At 34.5% G+C, this 21,993-nt stretch overlaps 2 protein-coding genes and 1 non-coding gene across 3 annotated transcripts; 1 reads left to right on the top strand and 2 right to left on the bottom strand.

Moving 5' to 3' along the window:
* Positions 1-1,838: 1,838 nt before the first annotated feature.
* Positions 1,839-1,945, bottom strand: LOC121229906 (small nucleolar RNA R71). Its single transcript, XR_005927859.1, has one exon. It is a non-coding gene; the product is annotated as a small nucleolar RNA R71 (small nucleolar RNA).
* Positions 1,946-14,268: 12,323 nt separating this feature from the next.
* LOC107948506 (V-type proton ATPase subunit C-like) lies at positions 14,269-18,047 on the top strand. The gene is given in 11 exon segments (NM_001327547.1): positions 14,269-14,392; positions 14,474-14,542; positions 14,767-14,894; positions 15,005-15,104; positions 15,210-15,277; positions 15,358-15,499; positions 16,657-16,773; positions 16,930-17,055; positions 17,141-17,230; positions 17,317-17,396; positions 17,752-18,047. Coding segments are annotated over 11 exon segments (1,134 nt in total). The 5' UTR covers positions 14,269-14,278; the 3' UTR covers positions 17,852-18,047.
* Positions 18,048-18,781: 734 nt separating this feature from the next.
* LOC107948507 (pentatricopeptide repeat-containing protein At3g26782, mitochondrial) lies at positions 18,782-21,642 on the bottom strand. The gene is made up of 2 exons (XM_016883080.2): positions 20,415-21,642; positions 18,782-20,304 (listed from the first exon to the last, which is right to left on the bottom strand). Exons 1-2 carry the CDS (start codon positions 21,348-21,350, stop codon positions 19,261-19,263), a joined length of 1,980 nt encoding a protein of 659 aa, XP_016738569.1. The 5' UTR covers positions 21,351-21,642; the 3' UTR covers positions 18,782-19,260.
* Between the last annotated feature and the right edge of the window lie 351 nt (positions 21,643-21,993).

Below are 21,993 nucleotides of genomic sequence, written 5' to 3'. Positions count from 1 at the left end.
TTCACACGGCTTGGCCATTGACCCATACGGTTGTGTGTAATTTAATGGATCGAACACGGTCTGGAAATCACGTCACACGGGCGTGTCCCTGCCGAGCCCAAGTTAAGTCCAATTCAGAAAAGACCACTTTGGAGGGTTTCGAGGCATTCCAAAGCCTATAAATACACACTAGAGGAGGAGAGAAAAGAAGACAGAGAATAGAGGGTAAGGAATTACCTTAAAGAAGTCGATTGATCCATCTTAAATGCCGGATTCATTATCAAGACTGAAGATCTCTCCTCAATTTCCCTTCAAGAGTTTTGGGTTTTCTTTATATTTTGTACTCTTTATTCTTTTAAGATGTTTTCTTATTTAGTTATGAACTAAATCCCCTAAATACCTAAGGGGAATGAAACCTAAGACGAATCTTGTTATTATTTTCTGAATCGTATGATAAATATTTAACTTGTTCTTAATTATGTGTTCTTAATTCTTGTTTTGATATCCCAGAATACTGATTCAAGACATGCTCTTATTCAGAGGAGGAATAGACCCTGTCTAAGAATACTTTTTTCATAATTAAGTGGAGTTGATTGCGCACTTAGAAATAAGGTGACAAGATTTTACCGGATTAGGGTGAAACTTAATAAGGGGATCCATAGATCGAGTTAATGCAACCCTAGAGTGTTAATTAGAGAAAAGTCTCGGTTATTCAATCTAGGGATTAGACGTTATTATTCTTGAATAGGAATAATAACATAACTTAGGGATCTCTACGGAACAAGTTGAATGAATAAATCGTCCAATTCGGAGCCCGAATAACAAGTACAGTCTAGGTGGATTTTTCCTTAGGTATTGTCTCAAGTTAATCGATTTTCCCAAAAAGAATTCTCCAATTCTTTTCTCTATGCGTTCTTGGTTTAGATAATTAGTTAAATTAAAACAAAACCCTTTTATTCTTAGTCTAGATAATAAAAAGATAGTTATTACTAGTACTTTTGGTTCCCTTGGGTACGATATCCCGGTCTTGCCATTACTATACTATTGTTCAATAGGTGCACTTGCCTTTTCATCATGATAATAGTTAGTATAGGTTTGATCTTCATTATAAATATTTATTACTTGTTATGAATCACGCGATCAAGTTTTTGGCGCCGTTGCCAGGGAACTGAAATATTAGGAACACTAAATTTTTATTACTTTAGCCATTTATTTTTCTTGCAATTTCATTTTATTTTATTTATTAATTTATTTATTTTTTCTCTCTTGGCAGGTTTTTATAGTTTATGACTAGAAGAAACCCATTAAGACCATTACTCTTTGACGAAGAAATCGATCGTACAATTCGCAAAAATCAAAAAGAAATAAGGCGTAGTTTACGTTACACAGAAAACGAACGAGAAGGCGATACTCAAACCCCAACCGAAGAGATGGCCAAAAATCCAGTCAATCAGCTGCCTCCTGCAATTGCAGCTAATCAAAATCCTGCTCCACGTACTATGTATGACTATGCTAAACCTTCTTTAACAGGAACTGAGTCTAGTATAGTTAGACCTACTATTGCTGCAAATAATTTTGAACTAAAACCTAACACAATTCAGATGATACAGCACTTTGTTCAGTTTGATGGTTTGCAGGATGAGGATCCCAACACACACTTGGCGAATTTTCTTGAATTTTGCTATACATTCAAAATCAATGGCGTTTTTTATGATGCCATTCGTCTTCGGTTATTTCCCTTTTCACTGAGAAACAAAGCTAAACAGTGGTTGAACTCGTTACCACGAGGGTCTATCACTACTTGGGAACAAATGACCGAGAAGTTTTTACTAAAATATTTTCCACTGGCTAAAATAGCTAAATTGTGTAATGATATCTCTTCTTTTGTGCAAATGGATTTAGAAACACTTTACGATGCATGGGAGAGATACAAGGACTTACTGAGAAGGTGCCCTCACCATGGGTTTCTGCTTTGGCTGCGAGTTCAAACTTTCTACAATGGTGTGAATCCCTCGACAAGGCAAATGATTGATGCAGCTGCTGGCGGAACCATCAACAATAAAACACTGGAAGATGCCTATGAATTCATAGAGGAGATGTCACTAAACAACTATCAGTGGCAAGTTATGATGATAAAGCCAACGAAAACAGCCGGCGTCTATAACATCGATTCAGTCACCATGCTCTCTAATCAGGTAGAACTTTTCAATAAAAAGATTGATGGTTTACTTGGTTCTACGCAGGTACATCCAGTAATGAGGTGTGACTCAAGCGGAGGAGGTGTGCATACAGAATACCAATCCTTCAATCCTACAACCGAAGAGGAACAAGTCAACTATATGGGTAATAATAACTTTAGATCTCAAAATAACCCATACAGTAATACTTATGATGCAGGTTGGAGGAACCACCCAAATTTTTCCTAGGAGGTCAAGGAAATCCAAAGCCACAAAATCCTTAGGGTTTTCAACAGCCACCTTATCAACAGGAGAAAAAACCAAACCTTGAAGAGATGCTTTCTAAATTCATCTTGTTGTCAGAAACCCGTTTCCAAAATACTGAGACAGCACTTAAGAATCAACAAGCATTGATCCAAGGACTCGAAACTCAGGTAAGCCAGCTGTCTAAGCTAATCTCGGAAAGACCACCAGAAAATTTATTTAATAATACCAAATCCGGAGAGCATGTCAAAGAAGTTACACTAAGGAGTGGGAAAGTGTTAGCGGAATCTGAAAAAAAAAGTTAGCACAAGAAGCCGTGGAAAGTGAAAGGAGGGAAGAAAAACCCAAAAATAGTGACAAACTAGTACCGGAGGAATATTCACCACCGGTTCCATATCCAGCAAAATTAAAAAGAGATCGCATTGATGTACAATTCGGTAAGTTTCTTGAACTTTTTAAGCAATTACATATCAACTTACCTTTTGTTGAATCTATCTCGCAGATGCCTACATACGCAAAATTTTTAAAGGAGCTTTTAACAAATAAAAGGAAGTTTGAGGACTTATCTATAATAGAACTCAATGAGGAATGCTCTGCCATACTCCAAAATAAGCTTCCAACCAAACTAAAAGATCCAGAAAGTTTTACTATCCCTTGCTTAATTGGTAATCTGAATCTTGAAAAAGCACTAGCTGATTTAGGCGCTAGTATTAATTTGATGCCCTATAAAATGTTCAAACAGCTTGGTCTTGGGGAACCTAAACCCACTAAGATGAGTATTCAATTAGCCGATAGATTTGTTAAATATCCCAAGGGTATTATAGAAGACGTCTGAACCCTAACATGAAGGAAGTTGTAAAAGCCAAGGTAATTAAACTTCTAGATGCTAAAATTATTTATCCTATTTCTGACAGTTCTTGGGTAAGTCCAGTGCAGGTTGTCCCCAAGAAAAGAGGCATGACGGTTGTGACCAACGAGAAGAATGAGCTAATCCCAACACGAACGGTTACAGGATGGAGAGTTTGCATAGACTACAGGAAACTAAATGACACCACAAGAAAAGATCACTTTCCCTTGCCATTCATTGACCAAATGTTAGAAAGATTACCCGGACACATGTATTACTGCTTCTTAGACGGACTCTCTGGTTACTTCCAAATCCCAATAGCTCCTGAAGATCAAGAAAAGATTACATTCACATGCCCATATGGTACGTTCGCTTATCGTAGAATGCCTTTTGGATTATGTAATGCCCCTGCTACTTTTCAGTGCTGTATGATAGCTATATTCGACGAACTCGTGGAAGATGTCATGGAAATCTTCATGGATGATTTTTCGGTATTCGGTAAATCTTTCCATCTTTGCCTTAAAATTTTAAAACGAATTTTAATAAGATGTGAAGAAACAAACCTTGTGCTTAACTGGGAGAAATGCCACTTCATAGTTCAGGAAGGTATTGTACTAGGGCATAAAATTTCTAGTAAAGGGATTAAGGTGGACAAATCTAAAGTAGAAACAATCGAGAAATTACCACCTTCTAGTTCAGTTAAGGCTATTAGAAGTTTTTAGGACATGCTGGTTTTTATAGAAGATTCATTAAGGATTTTTCTAAAATAGCTAAGCCTTTAACTAAATTGCTAGAAAAAGATATACCTTTTAACTTCAATCAGAAATGTTTAGAAGCATTTAACACTCTAAAGGATAAATTAATTAATGCTCCAATTATAATTGCACCTGATTGTAACTTGCCATTTGAACTAATGTGTGATGCGAGTGATTTTGCAGTAGGTGCAGTACTGGGACAGCGAAGAGATAAGCATTTTCAACCTATCTATTACGCCAGCAAAACCTTAATGGCTGCACAAGAAAACCATACTACTACAGAAAAGAGTTGCTAGCTGTGGTTTTTGCTTTTGATAAATTTCGATCATATCTCATATTGTCTAAAGTTGTTGTTTACACTGACCATTCCGCCCTTCGCTATCTTTTAACTAAAACTGATGCAAAACCTCGACTCATCCGATGGATTCTCCTTTTGCAGGAATTTGACTTGGAAATTCAAGACAAGAAAGGAGCTAAAAATTTAGCGGCTGATCATCTGCCCAGGCTCGAGAAAACCAATACCAGAGAACTAGATGACGTAGAAATAAATGATTGGTTCTCTGAAGAACAATTTTTCGCTATATCTGACTCCGAGGTACCTTGGTTTGCAGACATCGCGAATTTTTTAGCTGCTAACATTATCCCAAAAAGGTTAACACACCAGCAAAAGAAGCGATTCTTTAATGATGTAAAAAACTACTTTTGGGACGATCCATTTCTATTTCACAGATGTACAGATCAAGTCATTAGAAGATGCGTTACAGGATCAGAAATATCAAAAATATTGGAACACTGCCACTTAGGGCCAACCGGAGGATACTATAGTGGAACAAAAACCGCACACAAAATACTTGAATCAGGTTTTTATTGGCCTTCGTTATTCAAAGACGCTATCAAGTATGTTACTTTATGTGACAAATGCCAACGGGCATGTAACATATCTAAACGTGATGAAATGCCTCAAAACTATATACTTTCTTGTGAAATATTTGACGTGTGGGGTATCGATTTCATGGGCCCATTCCCCAGTTCATTTGGAAATAAATATATCTTAGTAGCAGTTGACTACATATCCAAATGGGTAGAAGCTCAAGCTCTACCTACTAATGATGCTAGAGTGCTAGTACGTTTCCTTAAAAAACTCTTTCTGAGATTCGGAACACCTAGAGCAATTATCAGCGACAGTGGCACTCATTTTTGTAATACCCAATTTGAAAAAAACCCTTAAGAAATATGGAGTTCATCATAGAACGGCCACCCCATACCATCCTCAAACTAATGGACAAGCTGAAGTAGCAAACCGAGAACTCAAACGGATCCTTGAAAAAACGGTAGAATCAAACAAACAAGACTAGACTACAAAAATAGACGATGCCTTATGGGCTTACAGAACCGCTTTTAAGACTCCTATAGGGACATCACCTTACAGACTTGTTTATGGAAAAAATTTTCATCTCCCATTCGAACTAGAGCATAAAGCTTTTTGGGCTATTAAATTTCTAAACCTTGATCCTAACCTTGTAGGAAAAAAAGGTTGATACAGCTGAACGAGCTAGACGAATAGCGAGCCAATGCATATAAAAATTCACGCCTATACAAGGAAGCAACAAAGTGGCGCCATGATGTTCGTTTAAAGCAACGAAAACAATTTGAAGTTGGAAATCTTGTCTTACTATACAACTCAAGACTCAAATTATTTCCCGGGAAACTAAAATCACGATGGTCAGGACCCTTCGTAATTCAATCTGTTCATCCATATGGCATGATAGAGGTAAGTCACCCATCATATGGTACTTTCAAAGTAAACGGACAACGTCTCAAACTTTATAATGGTGAGGATTTTAAAGTCGATGGAGAAGAGTTCTGACTCCACAAACCGCCCTGAGTATACTAACAAGGTAACAGTCGAGCTTAGATTATAAACAAGCGCTTCTCGGGAGGCACCCCATGTACTAACCATTTTAAATTATTTTAAATTCAAATTTTAAACATTTAGGTCACTAACAGAGTATTTGAAGCACAGGTTCCCAGCACACGCTCGTGCAGTTAAGCCGTAGACGACAATACACAGGCGTGGTACCTTAACATGGGCAGTGGGAGAAGCGAACACCACTAGGCACGGTCGTGCCATATGGCCGTGTACCACACATGCCCAAGAAACACGGGCATGGGATAGTAGCCAAGTACGAACTAAAATTGCAAAATTCGAAACACACGGGCTTAACCTCATAAGGACACGGGCGTGGCCCTAGGCCGTGTGGCCCTCCCCTATATAAGAAAATCACTATTCATTTTCCTCTTCCTTTCCAAAGCCCTAGCCGAAATCTCCCTGATCCCTATTCTCAGCCACCACCACCTTCTTGTCCAGTTCATATGGCAGCTTCATATGCTAACGTCTCTGAGCACCTCACCCAATTTGAGCTTCAGTGTTTTCAACAATTTGACAACATTGATGCTACTCTTCAGCAGAGTTGTCAGCACCTTCCCATCTCATCGCCAGTCTCGCCTCGTGAACCATCCAGCGACAAAGATATTTAGAGATATTTATTTATTATTTTTTGTTTTTACTTATTATTGAAACTATTTCTATTATTTTTATTATATTTTAGAATTTCATTTTTATTCTTTATTTTGGTTATTTATTTTCGAATCCTTATACTTCTAATATCTCCTAAAAAGTTCCTAATTTTATCACAGTTATATAGAACTCCTAAGCTCATCATCACATAGGAACTACAACTCCACCGGGGAAGGTTCTCCACGACTGCCATGTCCTGCTCGACCACGATTATAGCTACCACTAGATATAATATTCTTTTGGTGCAGGACTTATGGCCTAATGAACCTCTATGACTGCCGGAGTATCCTCCTTCACTCTCAAATCGATCACTCTCCAAAACTCTAAGTTTGAGGAATTCATCATACAAGAAGTTTCACTTCTCTCTCTATCTTATTTTTATTCTCTAACATCTATCTTTGTACATTGAGGGTAATGTACATCTTAAGTGTGGGGGGTATTTATTTCACTATTAGAAAAAAAATCCCTGAATAATCACCTTGCTCTCATGAAAAACTTTCATATCATATTTAGGATAAATTTTAATTGATTTATGATTTTGATTGATATATCTTGAATTAAAACATAGGGATTTATGCATTGGTTATTTAAACTTTAAGACATTAGAGAATCAAGCATAATAAGTTGATTTTTATGAAATTAAAACCATAGGTTGTTTCCCCAAGTCTAGGTATTACTTTGAATTAGAATTCACAAGTCTAAACATTAAAAAGCCATAATTTTTGTGAGATTTTTAAGCCTTTTGAGCATCTATTCATCCTTTCATGCTCATTTTTATTATTGCTTTGAGTGCGTCAATATTGAACTGTTATTCTAGAACTTGCTTGATTATACATATCGAGACCACACCATTTGATTTGATATATCAAAATGATTAAGGTACTTAGGATTAACCCACTCATGCTATGAAAAGCCTACCTCCACGATTAACCCCTAGTAAACCCCCTTGAACCTAACAAGCCATTCCTTGTATTACCTTTAATATTAACCATTAACCCATTATTGTTGAAATCCCCCAAATTAATGTCGAGATCTGAGTTGAAAAGTTGCTTAGCTATGTTTTTTTCTTTATTTAACTTGTTCTTAAAATAAATAAATAAATAAATAAAAATATGTATACATATTAGTAATTCTATATTCTAAGAAGAAGCTCTGTTGTACGCAAGTGAAGGTTAACTCTTTTTCTAGTTAGGCAATTTTGCAATTCAATATCGATTCTAACCCTTTCTTTCAGCTTGTGACCACACCCCCTAACCAAACCTCATTACAACCCTCTAAAGACCTTTTGATTGATGTATCATCTTAAATTATAGTGGTGGAGATTTGATTTTCATGCAAGCCTATGGTAATGACTTTTCATTATTGACTATTGAGTGCTTTATTTATTATCCTTAAACACCTCGAGTGATTTGAGTGAATCTGTAGTGAGGATGTGAAACTCTATGATATTCTAAATCAAAGGTAATTACTTAGATGAGGGGAGACACCCATGTTTGCATAAATAAAATACTCAAGTTGGAATGTTTGAAACTTTTATGTTATTTTAGTTGAACTCTCAATGTATGATTACCTATGGATTATTTTGAGATATTATCGATAAGAATTATAAGTTGAGAAGAATTTATTTTGATTATGAGTTGAGAATTTTTCTTGAGGACAAGCAAATGCTTAAGTGTGGGGGTATTTGATAAACCGTGAATTATACATATTTTTACCCCATGTTTAATGCATTTTATAGATGATTTCTCATTGGAATTGGTGAATTCGATGCTCTTAATGTTTTAATTTCATGTTTTGTACTCAGGAGAGCACCAAGAGTCAAAAGGAGCCAAAAACGAGCCAAAAAAAGACAAAACGGACCAAATCGAGAAGATGACACGGCCTAAGCCTTGCCACATGGGCAGCTCACATGCCCGTGTCCTTCGAGGGTGTCGACCAAGGCTTTCACGATTCACACGGCCTGGCCATTGACCCACACGGTCATGTGCAATTTAATGGATCGAACACGGCCTGGCAATCACATCATATGGCCGTGTCACACGGGCGTGTCCTTGCTGAGCCCAAGTTAAGTCCAATTCGGAAAAGGCCACTTTAGAGGGTTTCAAGGCATTCCAAAGCCTATAAATACACACTAGAGGGGGAGAGAAAGAGAGACGGAGAATAGGGGGTAAGGAATTACCCCAAGGAAGCCTATTGATCCATCTCAAAAGTCAGATTCATTATCAAGACTGAAGATCTCTCCTCAATTTCCCTTCAGGAGTTTTGGGTTTTCTTTATGTTTTGTACTCTTTATTCTTCTAAGATGTTTTCTTATTTAGTTATGAATTAAATCCCCTAAATTCCTAAGGGGAATGAAACCTAAGACGAATCTTGTTATTATTTTTTGAATCGTATGATAAATATTTAACTTGTTCTTCATTATGTGTTATTAATTCTTGTTTTGATATCTCAGGATATTGATTCAAGACATGCTCTTATTCAGATGAGGAATAGACCCTGTCTAAGAGTACTTTTGTCATAATTAAGCGGAGTTGATTGCGCGCCTAGAAATAGGGTGACAAGATTTTGCCAGATTAGGGTGAAACTTAATAAGGGGATCCATAGATCGAGTTAATGCAACCCTAGAGTGTTAATTAGAGAAAAGTCTCGGTTATTCAATCTAAGGATTAGATGTTATTAGTCTTGAATAAGGATAATAACATAACTTAGGGATCTCTACGAAACAAGTTGAATGAATAAATCGTCCGATTCGGAGCCAAAATAACAAGTACATTCTAGGTGGATTTTTTCTTAGGTATTGTCTCAAGTCAATCGATTTTCCCAAAAGCAATTCCCCAATTCTTTTCTCCGTGCATTTTTAGTTTAGATAATTAGTTAAATTAAAATAAAACCCTTTTATTCTTAGGCTAGATAATAAAAAGATAGTTATTACTAGTACTTTTGGTTCCCTTGGGTACGATACCCCGGTCTTACCATTACTATACTATTGTTCGATAGGTGCACTTTCCTTTTTGTCATGATAATAATTAGTCTAGGTTTGATCTTCATTATAAATATTTATTACTTGTTACGAATCACGCGATCAGGCGTGCCGACGTGGAGTGTACGGAGGCTGGCGCATGCGGCGCAATGGGAAGGAGGGGAACCTAGGGTTTCCGAATTTGGGCCTATTACTTTTGGGTCATTGTAATTTGGTTTGTATTTTGGGCCTTGGGGTGTTACTTTATTTGGGTATTGGGTTATAATTTGTATTTGGGCTAGAATTAGGTACTTGGGTCCGAGCTAAAATTGGGTCTTACACAAGTGATTTTGAAATGAAATTAATAAGAGATGTTATAGCTTCTAGTTTAATAAATTCACTTTAAATTGTAAATGCTAATGTAAAATTTTTAATATTTATATTTGGTATTTAAGTATTACCCCTTTTTGAAACTTTAATCTAAACACATGTATTATTTTAATTTGTTAGGTTTATGTTTTCTATCTAATATGGGTTATATATTCAAATTATATTTTTAAATAAAATAATGTAGATGTGTTAAAATCATTAATTAAAAAATATTTTTAAAAATAATAAAATTGTGTTAATATCTAATTACAAATATTTAATGGTTATATTTAAATATTTAAAATATAGTTTATATATTCTAATTAATTTTATAAATAATTAATATTAATTACAAAGAAATATTTAAAATTTATATTTCATATATTAAAATATTAACAAAAAGTAATAATAAATTATTTTTATATTACTTCTAAAATATTATAATATTAACTAATTTGAACATTATTTAAATGCATATTTGTTACTTTATAATACTATATCTAAAATAGATATTTCATTCTCGAAAGTATTTTTTAATAACAATACTAAATATTTAAATTTTAAACTAAACTTTTCAAAAATATTTTTTCACTAAACTTTTTAAAAAATACTCCAAAAGTAATGCTAAACTAACATTCAATTCACTTGAGATTTGAGCGTTCATAATTCTTCCACTTCTTTAATGAGTGTTGTTTGTAACTAGTAAAGGGATTCATTTGAGCTTAACTCAAGTGTTTCCTTAATGTTTCGTTTCTTTTTTTTTAAAGCATATTTCTAAAAGTGTTATGATTTCATTCCTTAAAATATAAAATAAACGCCTGAACCATGCTTTGGTTTTGGTAGGTACAGAAACCATATTGGATGCTTTATCCCCATCTTTTAAAATCTAATACAATCCCACTTTTTAAGCTTAAGGTTAAGGTTGAGCAAAATATGACAGTCATCCAATCTAACTCTATGTAAATGCGTAACTACCACCTTTATTAGGAGTTTGCAAAAACACAGCATGTCTCTATTGCATTAAATTCAGAGGATTTTTAAGGTCTGACCCACTAAAGCCCAATGGCAATCATAGAAAGTCCAAAATCTCACTAGAGATAGGGCTAGAGCACTCTTGACATGAGGGGGCAAAATCTCGTTAAAATCTTCGGCCATGAGCCAAGGGAGATTATGCATACAAGAAACTATTTTCATATTGCCCCAAAAATAATTAAACTAGACAAGATCCAATTATGATTAGAAGAGTGTAACTTGAAGGTTGTGTGAATCGTTTACTTGGTGTTGCAAACCTCCTTAACCATAACCATATTCGAGCATTGTAAGATCCACAATCTTTTTTGGTAACCAATAGTATTGGTATATTTTCAGATATCAAAATAAGAGGCAGTCAATAATTTATCTAATAAGGAGTGTTACTTCCTTATCAGCACCTAATAAAAGGTTATGTATCAATACATCTCTTGTACCATTGAAATTAATTTATATAAAAAGTTAAATAAATTAATTGATGATGATCATGATGTTTAATAGTATAAAAAGTCAGAAAAATTTTAAAGAAAAAATCTATTAACTTAATTGGCAAGGGCACCTTAACTTAACTTAAGCATTCACAACATTGGGTCACATGAACTTAGCATAACACATACGGATATATATATATACCATAATAGTTTACTAAATCATATCCAAAATGAACCACTCAAAAACTATTGAATTGACTTTTGGATAGTATGATAGATCTCCGACTAGTTTTCAAACCAATCAAGCTTCTGTAATCTATAAAATAAAGGAAAGAAACTACGTAAGCAACGAGTGTTTAGTAAGCCTGTAAAAACCTTAAACATAACTTACCATTTCAATAATACAATACATAGATTAAACATAATTCAACACCAATGTCATAAGCTTAGCAAAGCTTAATCAACATCACCAACTCACAAGTTAGTATGTCTATCCATAACATAAATGAAATCAATCATAAAATATGTAAATTTCCATGTATACAACATCATTTAGTTCATCAATCCTTTCATTAAGTCATAATTCAATCTATTTGCATACTTACCATTTTGTTCCCTTTTCTTGCACATTGAACCATCTAGAATTACATCGGATACACGAGAAAGCTAACACGAAGTGTACCTTTACATATAACCATAACATTTCCTTTACATCAATGCTCACACGATCTGTGAAATGGGCCTACTCACACAAGCTATGGGTCGAAATATAAGCTACACGATGCTGCTCACATGAGCTATGGAGAATCCGTAACAAATGTAGGACCTCAACCATCAGTAGGACATTCAAGACCAGCACTCGAAACATGAAATCTCTAATGACATGTCATTTGTGAAGGCAATGCTTCTGAGGATAGGGGATAACAAATGAATAAGTGTGTGAGCCTTTTAGTTTTTTTTTCTTTTTTCTTTTTGGGGATAACAAATGAGCGTTTTGCTTATTTTTGTTGCACTGCACTGGTTTGTAGTGTGAATATATATAATATATAAAATTTACACCAAATTAAACTCCTGAACTGATAATTTTGATAAGTGAAATCCTTTTGCCAACGTTAACCTTTAGAAATAATAGCAATACTGATATGGTCGTTAAAGGTCGTTGAGTCGGAAAACATATGATAATGTGTCAATTCATGTCAATATTAATTGTTAATGTCGTACTCAAAATAAAAAATTTCAAAATTTTTAAAAAAATATTTTAAAATTCAAATTTAAAATCACCTTAAAAAATGAATTTCCTAAAATTATTAATTTTTGTTTAAAAAGAAAAACACACGGGCTTTTGTTTTTGTCTCAACCAGTCCTGGATTTTGATTTGTCTGAAAGGATTCTGGTAGTTTGGTGTGAAAATTGTTGAAGGCATTGATGCTTTAATCTATCATTTCATTAATTAATATTGCTGCCTTATATTTGGTGTTTTCCTCCACCAGCATTTCTCAATAATGATATTTTTATATTTTGAGTAATCTACAAAAGTAGTCATTCAACTATGCCCTTAGTTCTATTTTGATCACTCAACTATTAATTTTTTCAATTTAGTCACTCAACTCTTTGAAATTAAATATTTTAGTTGCCTTTTTTATTGGCCAAATAATAAATTTAGCCCTTCAATATTTACAAATTCTATCAATTAGATCCTAAATTTACAAAATTCAACAAATTTAATCTTTTAACATCTATAAAATTTACTGATTTAATTCTAATTCTAAAAGTTAAAAAAATATTTTAAAAACAATCAATAAAGTTGTTTATAGTTTACAGAATGAATTTTGAAAAAAGTGTAAACAATGGTGGTGGATCAAGACCTTGAAGGTAAGAAGGCAAAAACTCATGATTATGAAGGAAAGCAACAAAATATAGTTCATAAAGTTAAATAGAGTTTTATGGTTTTAGTTTTCTTCTAACCTTCCTTTTTGGAGATGAGATTTGGGTTTTCTAGTTTGATTATCATAATGTTTTTTTATTAATGGTAGTCAACATTTTTGTCGGAATCTTCCTTTTGGTGATATAGAAGTTTTTTTTTTTTTTAAAAATATTTTCCTCTTCAATTAGAGTTATATTGAATTTTAAAATTTGAATTAAAATGATAATCTTTTTTAACTGATGGGTGAGTTGATTGAATTTTTTAAATTTAAGATTAAATTATTAGAACGTGTAAATATTAAAGAATAAATTATTATTAAACTAATAAAAAGAAGGCGTCATCACTCATATCATGAAGAGTGACTAAAATATTTAATTTCAAAAAGTTAAATGACTATATCAAAAAATAATAATAGTTGGGTGACCAAAATAGAACTAAAGGCATAGCGGGGTGACTATTTTTGTAGTTTACCCTTATTTTTTTCTATAATTTTTACTAAATTTAATATTTTCTTTTCTTTTTATAATTTTAAAATTATTTTAGACAAATAGATGAATGAACATGACAATCATAACTTGAATTCTCTTTTAAAAATATTATTTTGATTTTTTATTTTCTTCTAAATTTTGAATCGGTGTGGATGTGAATTAAGTGAGTTTTAATGGCCATGTCAACAGTTAATATTTTAATTAATATATTTGTTTCGTAAAAAGATGAGAGGGACTTAAATTGAATTTTGAAAAGTATTTTGAATAATAGAAATAGGTTTTTTATCGTAATAAAATAAGAGGAAAGAAAAAAGAAAAAAAGAGAGATAAAGTGGAAGTGGAAGTGGAAATAATAGTGGATTTTATGATACTTCCTTACGTTGGCCTATTATTGCCGTAGCCACGAGAAGCAACCTTTGGACCTCAATCTCTGTCTTTGTGTTTCTCTGTTTTGTATTATTTTACCTTTGTGTCATCAATGGCGAGCAGATACTGGGTGGTGTCTCTTCCGGTTCAGAGCTCAGCCTCCACTCTTTGGAATAACTTACAGGATCAAATCTCCAAGCATTCCTTCGACACTCCTCTCTACCGAGTATCTATCTATCTTGTTTCTTTTCTGTTCCTCTCTCCCCCAATTAGATCTGATTTCCTAATCCTTCTCTTTTGATTGCAGTTCAATATACCCAATCTCCGTGTTGGAACTCTTGATTCCCTACTCGCTCTCAGTGATGATCTCTTGAAAGTAATTTCCCTCTTTTTACTCATTCAATTCTTCCTCAATTTATTTTCTTTCTGCTTTTTCTTCACCGAATTCTTGTCTACCTTAGATCTGTTCTTTTTCTAATGATTACACCGAAGCCCTCAGATTAATTTTTATCAACTTCTGATTTAGACACTCTTGATTTGGTTTTGAGTTTTAATCTTTTATTTCCTCCTTTTCTTTTGGTGATTTCGATGTATGTGCAGTCAAATACCTTTATCGAAGGAGTTTCCCACAAGATCAGGAGGCAGATCGAGGAACTGGAGAGGGTATCTGGCTTGGAAACCAATGCTCTCACTGTTGATGGAGTGCCCGTTGATTCTTATCTAACCAGGTAAAAATTTTCCTAACTTCAATAAATGGATGTGGCATTCGTTAAAAATCTGATAGGGTATTATGGATGATGGGTTTCAATTCAACTTGGTTTTGGTGATTTGATGGCAGGTTTGTTTGGGATGAAGCAAAGTACCCAATTATGTCCCCTTTGAGGGAAATTGTTGATGGTATTCACACTCAAGTGGCAAAGATTGAGGATGATCTCAAGGTAGTGATTCCTTTTCTGGATTTTCTTATTTATAATGCATGTTGGTTTTTTACTCGAATAGGTTGAATGGGAATTTGGGCTTTAAAGTGTTGTTTATTATGTTAGGTTCGTGTTGCTGAGTATAACAATGTGCGCGGGCAGCTTAATGCCATCAACCGAAAGCAAAGTGGAAGGTGTGACTACTGCTTCACTTGATTGTTGCATATGCCAGAATGTTTTAGTTTAATAGCTGATTTATTTCTGCCTATTTTAGCTTGGCTGTTCGTGATCTATCTAATCTAGTGAAGCCAGAGGATATCATTACTTCGGAACACCTGGTGACTCTCCTTGCAGTTGTTCCTAAGTATTCTCAGAAGGATTGGCTATCAAGTTACGAAACATTGACTACCTATGTGGTAAAGCAATATCATTCTTGGCTCAAAGTGCTAACTCTAGCCGTCAATTCATAGCCACTTGCTATATAAAATGCTACCTGCCAGAGCAGTTATTCTTGTGATATTTTTGAAACATCTGTGGTGCCGGAGCTTTTTATTTATTTATTACTATATTATATATTTATTTATTTTTCATTAACATATGACAGACGGCTAGGATTGTTAGTTTTTTTTAGAATTTAAATCTAGGGCTACGAATAAAGTTTTATTTACAAGAAAGCTTAGTAACTTTACATGCAAGAAACCTAGTATATATAAGCAGTAAGCTTTACAGCCAATAACTTTATTATTTTTGTGCTTATTATTTTCTTTAAATTAAAAGTGAGAAACTCCCTATCTTTTCTAGAGTTCCAACTTTCTAGCTCATTTTCCAGCCTTATTTCTTTTGACTACTGTTGTTTTCTCCCTAAACGACATCAATTTTGGTATGAGAACCTAACTAGATTCTAGTGTTTACAGTTGGGTTTGCCTTTTAAGCCATGGTTAGACACATTAGAGGTCAAGGAACAGGAAATCAGGGTCAAGAAACAATATTGGCTGCAATAAGACATGCCTTGAAGAATTGTCATGTGCAATTTATGCTAGGTTGCCACAAGATCTGCCTAGCTAGATTGCATGTGACAATTCTTCAATCGCACGTCGTATCGCAGCCAATTCTGTTTTTTGGCCCTGATTTTCTTTTCACAATGCCAATCTGGAAGAGTTGAACATTGTGAAGCGGACCAGTTATTCCTGTTTATTGCTAGTGATGCAAGAAATAGAGTTTTTATTTTGGGGATTAAATTTGTAGCTTTATTGATGATAAGGGTTGTTTTAGCCTATGCTTGGACTCTTCATTCTTCTTGAAGCACCTGTGTTCGATACTCATGTCCGACACATGAACACAAGGATATGATCTTCGAGGATTCTCCAAATACAAATCTAATTACACCCATGTCCTATACATACTTGTGACCGACACACACTCAAGTCCGAGTAGCATAGGTTTTAGCTTCTTATCTAGAACTATTTCTCATATTGATTGTAGTATTCACTCATTGTATCGGCAAACTCGTAGCTATTAAACTTAATTATTGTATGTTGAAGTCATTCTGTGTAACAAAGCAATGCATTTTCAGGTCCCTAGGTCCTCCAAGAAGTTGTATGAAGATAATGAATATGCTCTCTACACTGTTACGTTATTTGGTCGTGTTGCAGACAATTTCAGAACTAGCGCACGTGAAAGAGGCTTCCAAGTGAGTACATTCAATGGTTGTTTTTTTCTATACGAGTACTAGTTTTTGGCCATTCCATGTATGGAGTACGTGATCTTTAATTTAAAAAATAAAATAACTCTTTTGGAGGATATTTTATTCCCATCTTTTTGGTGCATTACTTTTGATGCCATTCAGGTTCGTGATTTTGAATATAGTCCAGAAGCACAAGAGAGCCGAAAGCAGGAACTAGAAAAATTGGTACAAGACCAATATATGTTGCGAAGCTCTCTTTTGCAATGGTGCTATGCTAGTTATGGAGAGGTATTGTGTATTTTCCATTTCCTTTGATATTCTCGAGTCTTTCTAAGTTTTGAACTGTTTTTTTGAATAAGTTGCTTGCCTGTAGGTTTTCAGCTCCTGGATGCACTTTTGTGCTGTACGCGTCTTTGCAGAGAGCATTCTGAGATATGGTTTACCACCATCACCATCTTTCTTGGTAATTGTGAACTCGTTGATTCTTTTATTGTTTCTGAATCAACATTTGGTAGATTTGTCTGACTGCTGGTTTTGAACTGATATCAGGCCTGTGTTCTATCCCCATCTGTGAAGGGTGAGAAGAAAGTGCGGAGCATCCTGGAAGGGTTATGTGATAGTGCAAACAGGCAAGTGTAAAAGGCCTCTATTTTTATTTTTGGTGTGAGTATGTTGTAAAAATGTTGAAACATGGGGTCAGGCAGCTGTCATGGCTACATTTTGCTAATCTGTCCACTCAACTGGAAATTTTGTTGAAATGAGTTATAATACACATAGTGCGTTTTCTCAGTTTGTGTGTACATGAATAACAATGGATATGCATGCATGCAAATCCTGAAGATACCGAGGTAATAGGTGATAGTGCAAAATCATTGTGAAGTCCTGAAAACAGTTGCCTAGGTAGATTGGTTTACTAAAGTTATACCCTTAGATTGATCCCTGATTTGACATTGATCTAATCCTCTCCTTAAACAAAAAATGCAGTACATACTGGAAGACTGAAGATGAAGGTGGAGCAATGGCTGGTTTAGGAGGTGACACTGACGCCCATCCCTATGTCTCCTTCACGATCAATATTGCTTGAAACTGTTGTTGATTTCTTCAAGCATATCCATCAAGACATCAGTAATCATAATAATAATAACAGTTAATAATAAGAAGAAATAAGGTAAATCGTTGGAGATGCATTTGCCGTCTGTATATTTGGTTTGATAGATCGATTCTTTAGTTATTTATGGGCATACTCCCCTCACCTCAGCATAGCCTGCCTGCCTTCCTTTCCAGGAAAGGTTAGGGAAGAGAATAGAAGCTCCATTTTAAGGATTTTTGTGGAACATGGTGGATGAACCCTTGTGGAGAAGCTGTCTGCAACTTTTGTATTCTAAATTTTCGAAGCCTTTTAAAAATTTATTTATTCATATATATAATTACAAGTAAGATTTTGATATCAGTAAATGAATTGAGTCGATGGCAAATCAGTGAATTTAAATTTTTATATTAAACCACTGTTTATTTACCTATACTTTTAATAAATGAGTGAAATTAATTCACAAATCTTCACATTCTGTCTCCTCGGTGCAAATCAGCTTAGAGGCCTCTCATTCTACGTTAAAGTGATTCATAGAGAAATCAATGTTTCCTTCCATCCAATTAAGATTTTTGGTTAAAATATGGCACTAGCCCTTATGCTTTTTGTAAATTTGATTTTTACTTTTAGGAGTTTAATCCTCTTACCTTTCAGATTCAAATATTAGTTTAAATTGTTAAAGATTATTTTGTTAAATTTAAGTTCAGTATGTCATATTTTAGTTATATTATTACCAAGTGATAAAAAAGTATATTAAGAATTAAATTTCAAATTTGTAGAGATTACAAAAACATTCGACATTGTAACCAAAAGCTTTAAACCAAGACTAGAAAAAAATAAGTGAAATTTCACCTCTAACTATCAATAAGACCAAAAGTTTTCCACACTCGGAACCAATCCTATGAGATGGTTTTGCAGGCCTATTAAAACACCGAACACCGCAATTGGTATTGATTCATTAAAGAAGGATTCCAAATTGAGCAGCTCTTATCTTACCACTTCACTTAAAAGAAATTGTTAGTTGAGCATTAATGTAACAGTACAAATCATGACATAGCTTTAACTCCAAAGAATGATGATTTTTTATTATTACCTACTGCCGGCAGATGCTTGGTTTCTTCTTGTTTTGGAATTAGAATCGAATTGTATTTGTTTAGCTATATGTATCTGAAAATAAAATACCTACTCTTCTCTCACAATTCATCCATCAACCATCTAACTCTGCTCAATCTGTACTGTTAGAAGGTACTAATGCATGCATCCCTTCATATCACTCCTTAGGATGGAATGGAGCATCTCAACAGTCGGCTCTCTTTTCACACTTTGGACTCAAATTTCTTACATCCCAAATCCTTTAGACAGCCCTCATCAACACCTTGTCAATCCATGTCAAAGATGTATATATGTCACCAATAATCTCCACAGGAACAGAATCCATCTTTGAAATGATGGAATCGTTTTGAATCTCTTACAACAATTTCCCTGTCAAAAATCTTTGAAATCAACTTAATGAAGGTATGACAGTCCCCACAAATCCTAAGATTCTTAATAACATGGATTGTTGCACCAGGAACCGTATGCATAATTGCAAACACAACCGCCAACTTCTCACTATGAACCCGCAATGTCAATCCTTTCTCTTCCTCATCAACATCATAGAGAACTGATGTCAACTTGGGTGTATAACCAACTCCTTGCAGCTTCACATATAGATCTTCCAGATACTCGTATATTTTCTTATGTTGAGGATGCTCTTTATCTCCAACCAAGAAAACATGTATCCTCCCTTTCAGTTCAACCAAACTGAAACCAGGATGTTTAACCAACCCACGATCCTTCATAAGAATTCTCATTCTCTCGACGTCTTCCCACCTTCCAGCATCAGCGTATATGTTAGAAAGTAGGACATAATACCCGCAATTATTCGAGTCTAATTCAAACAACTTATTGGCAGAAATCTCTGCAAGCTCCACATTCTTGTGAATCCTACAAGCCGAGAGAAGTGAGCCCCAGATTACAAAATCAGGTGTTACCTTCATTTGCTTGATCAAGTTGTACGCATGGTTGAGATGTCCAGCTCGTCCGAGAAGATCAACCATGCAACTATAATGTTCCAACCCAGGTTCTACTTTGAATTCTTCCTTCATTGCATTAAAACAATCCCAACCCTCTTGTAGCAGACCTGCATGGCTACAAGCTGCAAGAACTGACACGAAAGTTATGTAATTTGGTGTGACCCTATCACTTATCATCTTGTAGAAGACCTCCAAAGCTTCTTTGGCACGGCCATGCATTCCATAACCAGCAATCAGGGCAGTCCATGACCTAACATTCTTCTCTCTCATACAATTAAATACCTTCCTTGCCATTTCAACTTTCCCGCATTTGCAATACATGTCAATAATGCAGGTTCCCACTATCACAGTATTCTCCAAATCCATCTTTATAACCTATGTAGAAAAGCACAAATCCTAGACCCCATTAAAGACTTGACACTTCACAAAATAATTCTACCAAGAGATTAATTATATTAGGGAAAGTAAAGAAACTGTAATAGTACCTGGTCATGCACACACTTGCCGACTTGCAAAGCACCAGAATGAGCACAAGCTAACAGCACAGAAGAAAGTGTAATGACATTGTAATTGACATTATTATCCCTTACCATCCCATAGAAAGCCTCCAAAGCCTCATTAGACAATCCATTTTGTGCATAAACAGAAATCATAGAATTCCAAGAAACCTCATCCTTCTCAACCATCGCATCAAACACTTTCCTAGACAGAGCCACATCCCCTCTTTTAGCATATGCATCCAGCAATGTATTTCCAACACCCACTTCTCCATCAAAACCCTTCTTTATGACCATTCCATGAACCCCTTCACTTGCTCCTTTTATAGGAACACGAGAACAAGCCGAAAGGACAGAAACAATAGCTACTGAATCAATAAAAACGGGTTCGTTTGCAACATCTCTATCATTTTCACTTTCCTGAATCAACAATTCCTTGAAAAGCAACAAAGCTTGACAGGGATTATTGTTCTGGACATATCCTGTAATCATAGAAGTCCAAGACACGATATTTGGTTGAGGAATTTGATCAAATAAGATTCGGGCATCTCTGAGTTGGCCACATTTTGAGTACATATCAATGAGAGCTGAGGATACAAAGAGGTCAGAGTGATAGCCAAAGATTAAAGCTTGTTGATGGGTTTGTTTTCCGGAATAAAGATCAAGCAAAGCGGAGCAAGCCTTGATAGTGCAAGGGAAAGTGGATCGGTTCGGTTTAAGAGAAAGCTTGCGCATTGAATGGAAGGCTTTGAGAGCTTGGGTAGAGTCGCCAGCGCGAGCTAAGTCGGCGATGATTGAGTTCCAAGAGAAGACGCTGGATTTGTCTAAGTATTTGTTGAACCATATTGTGAGGTTGGAGTTCGTTGAGAAGTGACTTTTCAAAGCAGTTTTGGTGAATGCTGAACTTGGATTTACAATCTTCATTGGCTTTCAGCTTTGGGTTTGAATTTCAAGTTGCCAGTGCAGTGCTGCTTTCCTGTATGTTATATACTTACAGCACGTTTGGTTCGCTGTATTGGATTAGAGGTGTATTGGATTAGAGGTGTAATGGAATAGAGGTGTAATGGAAAAACTGTGTAATAGCAAATAAACTGTTTGGTTGAATGTAATGGAATAGAGGCGTAATAGTAATCCTGTGTTTGGTTGAGTGTAATAGAGGTGTAATAGCATAATGAAAAAACTAAAATGACTAGAATACCCTTAGCAGAAATTTGTTTTGATAAATGATTATTGTTATTGTTATTTAAATTTTAATAAGATTATTATTATCAATAATAAATAATTTAATCATATTTAAACATAATTATTATTAAATATATTTTAATTAAAATATATAATTTAATAAAATTCTTAATAATTAGCATAAATTTGTTTTGGTAAATTATTATTGTTATTGTTATTTAAATTTTAATAAGATTAATATCAATAATAAATAATTTAATCATATTTAAACATAATTATTATTAAATATATTATAATTAAAATATATAATTTAATATGAATTTACTCAAATCATAATATATGATACTGTAAAATATAAATTAACATAATTATTATTAAATATATT

Source organism: Gossypium hirsutum, chromosome A05 (genome assembly GCF_007990345.1).
Source record: "Gossypium hirsutum isolate 1008001.06 chromosome A05, Gossypium_hirsutum_v2.1, whole genome shotgun sequence".
Lineage (NCBI taxonomy): Eukaryota > Viridiplantae > Streptophyta > Magnoliopsida > Malvales > Malvaceae > Gossypium > Gossypium hirsutum.
The sequence above is the reverse complement of the archived record's forward strand: the minus strand, read 5'-3'. Positions and strand labels throughout refer to the sequence as shown.

Coding starts and splice junctions, on each gene's coding strand:
- LOC107948507 (XM_016883080.2), bottom strand. CDS start 21,350: ATGAAGATTGTAAATCCAAGTTCAGCATTCACCAAAACTGCTTTGAAA. Junction 20,305..20,414: donor GCAAGTGTGTGCATGACCAG/GTACTATTACAG, acceptor TTTTCTACATAG/GTTATAAAGATGGATTTGGA.